The 8,133-nt window shown below is 36.3% G+C and overlaps 2 protein-coding genes across 2 annotated transcripts in view; one reads left to right on the forward strand and one right to left on the reverse strand.

Annotated features, from left to right (window-relative positions):
- LOC119832402 (NAD-dependent protein deacetylase sirtuin-7) overlaps positions 1-3,015 on the reverse strand; it is a 4,598-nt gene extending 1,583 nt beyond the window's left edge. The window contains exons 1-3 of the mRNA XM_038356076.1: positions 2,539-3,015; positions 919-1,016; positions 3-681 (exon numbers count right to left, since the gene is read on the reverse strand). Of these exons, the coding sequence (XP_038212004.1) occupies positions 3-681; positions 919-1,016; positions 2,539-2,781 (1,020 nt within the window). The 5' untranslated portion in view covers positions 2,782-3,015. The remainder of the gene's footprint in view (positions 1-2; positions 682-918; positions 1,017-2,538) is intronic.
- Positions 3,016-4,379: 1,364 nt separating this feature from the next.
- On the forward strand, positions 4,380-7,275 carry LOC119832308 (60S ribosomal protein L38). The gene is made up of 5 exons (XM_038355972.1): positions 4,380-4,436; positions 4,590-4,613; positions 4,810-4,870; positions 5,997-6,119; positions 7,214-7,275. The coding sequence occupies exons 2-5, from the start codon at positions 4,611-4,613 to the stop codon at positions 7,237-7,239; spliced, it is 213 nt and encodes a 70-aa protein (XP_038211900.1). The 5' UTR covers positions 4,380-4,436; positions 4,590-4,610; the 3' UTR covers positions 7,240-7,275.
- Positions 7,276-8,133: the final 858 nt, after the last annotated feature.

An 8,133-nucleotide genomic window follows, 5' to 3' on the forward strand; every position in this document is an offset into this window, starting at 1 on the left:
GCGGGGGCGCGCGCCAGCAGCGGGCGCCGCGTGGTGTGCGCCTCGGGCGGCGCCAGCGGCTCGGCGTGCGCCAGCAGCGGGTCGGCGCGCGCGTCGTAGCGCGGCACGCGCAGGCGCAGGCGCCGCGCCACCTGCGCCATGACGGCGTCGCAGCGCGCGTTGATCTTGAGCGCGGCCACGGCGTCCTTGGGCGTCCACTGCAGGTTGACGATGTAGAGCGCGGGGCGGGCGCTGGGCGCGCGGTGCATGCGCCACAGGCGCGGGTAGCGGCGCAGCACCTTGAGGCTGGAGCCCAGGCACAGCACGACGTCGGCGGCGCCCGCGTGGCGCAGCGCGCCGGCCCAGTTGAGCGGCCAGGCGGCGCGGCCGCGCTCGCCGAAGTGCACGATGGAGTCGCGCAGCTCGCGGCCGCAGTCGTGGCACAGGCGGCGCGTGGCGTGCGCGTGGCGCGCCGTGCGCTCGGTGGTGTCGAAGGCGCGCAGGTACACGCGGCGGCAGGCGGGGCAGCGCTCGGCGAACATGTCGCCGTGCAGCTCGGCCAGCGCGCGCCGCGGCAGCCCGGCGCGCAGGTGCAGCCCGTCGCAGTTCTGCGACACCACGAACTTGAGCGCGCCGCGCCGCCACAGCGCCGTCAGCGCCATGTGCGTGAACGTGGGCCGCGCGCGGGACACTTCCACTCGACTGGAAACATCGTTCCAATCCAATGAGTGGTAACATTATTCAGCAACATTATGTTTTTAGTATTTTCCAGAGGTTCCTCTTGCAGATGATCACACTTAGCACTTTATTTTATTTTTTAAGGTAGAGCAAATGAAGCAGTGAGAGTTAAATATTAGTCCTAGTATTAGATAAAGAAGAAAATGATAATTCAATGCAGTTTTTGTTTTAATACAGCGAGCGGGACACCGAGTCACTCACCCAACAGTCTCGCCGCGCTGCAGACGCGTCCACACGCCGCGCGGCCCGCGGTAGTCGGGGATGTCGGCCGCCGTGCTGATACCCGCACCCGTATACACCTTTATAAAAGTAAACATAGTTTGAGTGAGTAAATTGCCTAAGCAACACATGACATCACCATTTTTTACACGCTTTTTATTAGCTTCACCTGTATGTTTGTTTGTAACCGACTTCTTTGGGCGCGATTTTGACCCACTTTAAACGGCCAGATTTCGTTCAAACTTTGTAGATTTATTGAGGACCGATGACAATACACTAATTTGATAAAATTATTCCAGTTTTCAATTTGCAAAATATGATTTTTGTCAAAGCATGTTTTTTATTTTTTTTAAACTATTATATTTTATTAACATAGAATATATAAAATTGTTTTGTTGGTGTTTTTGTTATCAAACTCCTTTAAGTTGGCTGGACCGATTTCCATCAAATTTTGAGTGAATATCAGGTAGGTCTAAAAATTGGTAAACATTTATTTTTAATGCCCCCATACGACAAGCAGTTAATCACACTTGTACAGTTGCACACTGAAAGTTATTGAAAGCTTTTTCCATGATTCATGTGCACTTGGTGTTCTTCATCTACTTACTATAAAAAAAATTCCAACAGAATTCTGCTATCCGGCATCACATAACTTTGAACTTGCCCATTCTGGTCCACTAATATTCATATGTTTCATAACTTAGACAGTTCTTAAAAACAGGTCATTATTGTTGAGGTGTCTCATAAACATTAAATAATTCACTTAATGTAAAATACTAAAGTTCATCAATACAGGTGATTTATTTGTCATCTGGATATCCCTCCATTATAAGTGCAATATTTGTAAGAATGTATGGATGCTTATTGCTCTTTTACATGAAAGTAGCCTTTCATATCTGAATGAAATTTGGTACAGGGATGGATTAGCATTGTGGGTTGCAACTAGTAATTGAATACAAATGAGCAAGTTGACCCCTGAAGTGAAGAAAACATACTCTTTTGGAAAAATCGTTTTGGAAATTGTGCAGATGCTTGATAGAAGAAAAAAACAAATTAGACATGCATAAATTGTTTTATTAATAACTGTAAATGTATGCAAAAACTTAAATGAATAATTTATTCTTCTAAAGTAGGAATTTATGTACCTAGTGTATTAAATGTATAAACATATTATGTTCATATGACAATATGTCAGATGTCAACTATTATGACAAGTAAATAAATTAAAAAGCTTTGTTAAAAGCATGTACATTGAAATTTTAAATTTCAGCACTTCAGAAGTTGAACAATTGAGCAAATATACCTACAGTACATTTGTAGATTTGCAACTCTAAGTTCCCCAATGCATAATGTATACATAATGCAATGGTCCGTATCAATATAAGTGGGGCTTTTCAACAAAAATTTGAATACAGTTATAAAAAGTACAATAAAAGAGAAGCTAAAAATATTATGAAGTCTGAAGATATAAACAACGAGAGATATGGCAGATAGTTCACGATCAGGAGACATGACATTGTTATAAACACAAGAAACATCCATTATTCGAAAACATTAATAAAAATTTGGGTAAAATAAGCAAGTTAAGAGATCTGCACTTACGACCAGATGTTTAGCTTCTTGCAACACCTTGGCGAGCTGACGACACTTCTCACGCAGCACCCGCGGGCTGTCCTCAACCTCGCGCGCCCGCTCGGCCGCACGCGCTGCTCGCGCTCGCCGCAGCGCCGCTGCCGCTTCGCGCTGCTCTTTGCTGACATGTTCGCTCACGCTGGGAGTCGACGCAGCAGCGGAGGTTCCCCCGCTTAGCCTAGCGCTGCTGCGGACTCCTTCACGGCCAGCCATGTCAGCGCACCCGCTACGATGCTATAGCGTGCCGCCGCGTGACTCCCTTAACTGAAACCCAGTCGGTCTCGTCCCCTCGCTCATATCGTCGTCGTCTACCCCTATTGACTGTCCTTGCTACAGACGTTATGGCCTTCTAAAAAGGTTGTTTGTAGGGAACTAGCGTTTGGTTTATTATTTATTCTACTATCTGTTAGATGTCAATTTGTCATTATTGTGTCCAACTTGACATCTCATGTTTGGCTTGGACCACAGACTAAGAACTAGTTATTCCGGTTTGTGCGTATCCCTTCATTACACAGATAATATAGTAAGGATGTATATTATGCAGTACTTTTTTTGAACGTTAGATTCAACTATTTGTATGAGCATAAAATCAATTTATAAGCCCCTGAAATGGGTGTGTTTTAAAAATTCTTGTAGGGCGATATACGTGACACATAGTATTGCTGTCTAAGGTATTTGCTGATTCTGTTCTTGTTGATTCGATGGTGAATGCACCAAACACACTTATTACCCGGCTACGGAAAATGGTTATGATTTAGACCGGTATGTTTGTTTGTTTGTATGTGCGTATGATACTGTTCCTTCATAACTTCTAAACTACTAATCATAAAACAACAAATGGTGTATCATTAACAGACTCTTGATTGTCCGCTGGTTATACACTATGTGACGTCACACTTAATCGAATATGGAGCCCTCTGGAGGCAATCTTGTTACAAGATAAAAAAAAAATTATCATTGAATGGTATTGTGTTGGATATCAAAGAAAAAGGCTTAATGAGTTCTTTTAAAATAAATAACACGTTACTAGGTTTTGGTCGCTGCTTTACTTGCGTCCTTTACGTTCGTTTGCGTTGATAAAATTCACAATTGTTGTAACTTTACGTAGTCGGGGTTTAGTTTTTTAAGCTTTTTTCTTGTTTTATTTTTAGAGCCATACTCATTCACATCATTTACATGTTCACCAAATCATATTTATCTCCCCGTTACTTTTACGACACCAACTTAGAGGATATATAAGCAAGCTATGTTGCAGCGTGCTGCATACAAGTATATAGTGGTTGAGAGGTCAGGTATTGCTATGTTTCGGCGAATGGGTTCGAATCTGTAAATTTTTCTCTACTGCAAGATCAAAGGCATTGTACTACTTTATACCTCTTCATACTGTGGCGAAATTGCAGAAAAAGAGCTCTACCCTGAGACTAGGATATACATCTTATATATAAAATTCTCGTGTCACAATGTTAGTCTCTATACTCCTCCGAAACGGCTTGACCGATTCCTCTGAAATTTAGTAAGCATTTGGGTAGGTCTGAGAATCGGCTAACATCTATTTTTCATACCACTAAACGATAAGAGTAAAGCAGAACAGCGTTTGCCGGGTGCAGCTAGTATTATAATATGAAGGAGGATTAGAATGAAATTCTTATATACATTTTAAAATACATAAACCGCAGTACGGGTGCTAAATAATTGACAGAAATTTTAAATAGGAAATTACGTAATGAGATAATCTTATTTACATATTTCTTGTTTGATCTTTTTATTCTATAATTTTCCGTGTTTTTTGTTACTCTTGCTTATTATATCTGTACTCATAACCCATTTCTAATGTCAAATTGACAAGTTCTTTCAGTCACGTTTGACAGGTACGAGAAGTTTGATTTTGTGGTGTTAAAAAATTAATCACCAAATATCAATGAAAAACTAGTGTTTTAATGTGTTTTATGTCTACAAATTTAATACAATATTTATATTTTTATTAATATTGTGTATATTTCATGTTGTAATTTTTTTTTCAGCCGGCAGTATAATTCTTCAACATGGTAAGTGCAATATTTTGTTGTAATTGTCGACGTCTCTTGTAACTTTTAGAATAAAATTTGTCTACGTAGTTATGTCATTAAATATGATTTAAATTTCCAGTTTAATTTTGGCTAAGTCAGAAAAGCCGAAGAAATTAAATGTTTGTATGTAATATAACCAAAGATGATTGAACACATTTAATATTGTTTATTTCAGCCCCGTGAAATTAAAGACATTAAGGACTTCCTGTTAAAAGCCCGCAGGAAAGACGCTAAATGTAAGTTGTTTTTTTCATTATACGAAGTTCTATGAGAATAGGAAACGTGTGGATCAATCTTGGGTTTTGTTGTGCCCTAACTTATTAGCTTCCCTGTTTGAATTTGACTACACTCTTTAAAAAAATATACGGCCACCGTTACAAGTCCACCCACCATCAAGTTCACACTTAAAAGTTTCAATAAATTATAGTTTAAACAATTAAAAAAACTCGCTTTTATTGCAAATTGAACTAAAAACTAGAAAACAATTTTTGATGGCAAAGTTTATTATAACTGTAGTTGCAGATGAAACAATCAATCATAATGAATCACATCAAAACAAAATTGTAATTAAATTTAAGTTATTGACACAATGATTCAATTCTGTGTAGAAAACATAGGGTGCTGAATATTTTAAATACTACAATCATCATTGGTAACTATATAGGATAGTTATGAACAAAAGTAAAATGCAGCCCACAATTTTTACTCTGAATTGAATGATAGTGTTAATAACTTAAATTTTATTACAGTAGAACTCTCTTAGAAATAAGTATAATTTATTAATTAGTTTTTACTCCCTCTCCCACAAAGGATCTATAAAAGAATTTATTAATCCTGGCAAATCCATTAAGGATAATGGAAAACTATTATTAAAGTATTGCATTGTCATTGGTCCTCAATACATATGCAAAGTTTCAAATTAATTACTTCTTGAAATTGGTAAAAATTATGTTGAAAGATTCCATTACATATGTAAATACATACATATATACACAGATACAGGCATAGCTTATAAAAGCGTATTAAAAAAAATAATTGACAGCATGTTACCTTGTTACATATTAATTATTAGGTCTTTGAAACTATTTTTGTTGTGTGACCCATAGAAGAGTTTGAAATTGTTTTTTCAAGTGCAACTAAGGCATGCCATATTTATGCATTCAGATAAGATTCAGTTTATTATAAGTTTGATTCAGTAAACATTCGTTTAAGTAAAGTTTTTGTTTTGATTGTTCAATGTATCTGGAAAAAAATGTTACAAATACAATTGAAGACTCAATGAACTAATAGGTATTACTTAATGACTAAGTTAAAATAAGTTGTTATGTATTTAGTTGAACTTCAAATTTTTATAAATTTCAGCGGTTAAAATAAAGAAGAACCCTGAGAATGTCAAATTCAAGGTCCGCTGCTCCCGCTTCTTATACACACTTGTGATCACAGATAAGGAAAAGGCAGAGAAACTGAAGCAGAGCTTACCTCCAGGTATTAATTGATCTCATCCTCTAGTCATAGGACAATCACAAATCTTAGCAGACCAAAACCTATACATGTTTCAATTGCTTCTTAGACTCTATTGGATGATTTTTTATAATTAGGTGATGAGGGAAAATGAGAAGGTAGATGTCCAAGACCTTTAATTGTATAACTAATCTATATTTCATATTATAAATGTTTGCTTGTTTGTCTTTCTTCAATATCGTAATGAAGCATAATTATTTAAATTATTAAATTTTAATAAGGCAAACATATAACTTGATTTGATTTTTATGAAATCTCTCATAGATGATGCTGCTTGAAAATTGTCTTTATATAATCATTAATTATGCTTCTTTGCTCAAGTTACTTAAATGGCTCAGATTTTATTATATAAGCATGGCTTACTAAAAAACAACAAGCATTGTAGGATTACATGCAGAATGCATAAGAAAAATAGTGATTCACAGCTCCTCCCTCATAGTGAGTGTGATAATATTATGTAGTCTATATGTGGACCTTGTAGTGTTGACCTGTTAGTAACATTCACGCAAAATTTTAAATAAATCTGTGCAGAACTCACAAAGATAAGCTGTTTTCGCGTGAAAAAGTAACAAACATCCATACTTTCTAACTTTCGTGTTTACAATATTAGTAGGATTAACATTACTGACAAGACTTAGAAGGTGCGATCGCGTATGTGTCAGTTCCAGTGTTATATTTAAATTTATAACAACACGTTGAATCTCAAGTGCTCTTACAAATAATTAACAAAAAAATTAAATAATGATTATACTATAATCATTATAGTATTGTAGCAACACTTGAATAGTTAAAACACAATATAATATGTTATTCAATATTCTCCAAAATGAATGCTTTTTTCTATGACTTTGTGTAAAATAGATTTTCATTAGAAAATACATAATAAAATAATAAATAAAGGTAATACTATCATGTCACTGTAAAATTGTAAACTGTTATCTCGCTTATAATTATTTATATTGAAGTCTAATTGACTGTTAGTCCTCACATGTTGTTTATGTTTATTTAACTATTTGTAATGAATTACAATTTGTAATGAAACCATTTCTTTGTTACAGGTCTCCAAGTGAAAGAGGTTAAGTGATGTGACTTAGTATAAAATATAAAACCAAAAAAATCATTTTGTCTTTTATTTCAAGATCCCCAAATGGTCGGCGATATAATAATTAAATAGACAAAATGAATAAAATCTCACGTTTAAATGGAATAAAGTAAATAATTAATAGATTAAGTCTTGATACCTGTCTCACTAAAGTTTTAAGTTTATGATTGGATGTTTAAAAGTACTGAATGTCATTGACGCCGTTAATGATATCTTATTTCATTAGGTTGGAGTGTTCTATAAATTTAGTTTAACAATATTTTAGACATTACAATAGGCAATACTACTGAGCATCAATGAGCATACTTTTTTTTTATCTAACCTAATAATAAAAAAGCATGAAACTGATTGTTACTAATTGTGCAGTTAAAAGTAAATCTCGAATCGAGGCATGTGCATAAACAATGAGGGAGGTGTATTTCTAGTAGAGTAAAAATATTTTCCGACTTTATGTTAAGTAACCATCCTTGTTTTGCAATATAACAAATAAACTAAAACCGTAAAATAATGTCCTATAATTTTTTCAACTGATTATTCTCTGAAATGCCTTAATGTTAAAGTTCAAATCTAGTGATCATTTCATGCACGACACAACGCCATCTAGTTTTAACATACCGAAAACAGCTTACTCGCCTAGGTCACCTTATATTTTTAATAAATGGGGCGTAGCATCTAAACTGCTAGATGACGCAGATTCAACCAACAGATAGAATTAACACCCAATATCTTTTTACTACATGTAATTTTATTAATTTAGCTCATTAAACAAAGTATATACACTTGCTATGTGTTAATATTTGCTGGAAATAATGGGAGAAAGTTTTTATTATTGTTTTGTTGTAGGCCACTCGACTCTTGGCACATTCTAAGAAGCAC

This window comes from Zerene cesonia, chromosome 15 (assembly GCF_012273895.1).
Source record: "Zerene cesonia ecotype Mississippi chromosome 15, Zerene_cesonia_1.1, whole genome shotgun sequence".
Classification (NCBI taxonomy): domain Eukaryota; kingdom Metazoa; phylum Arthropoda; class Insecta; order Lepidoptera; family Pieridae; genus Zerene; species Zerene cesonia.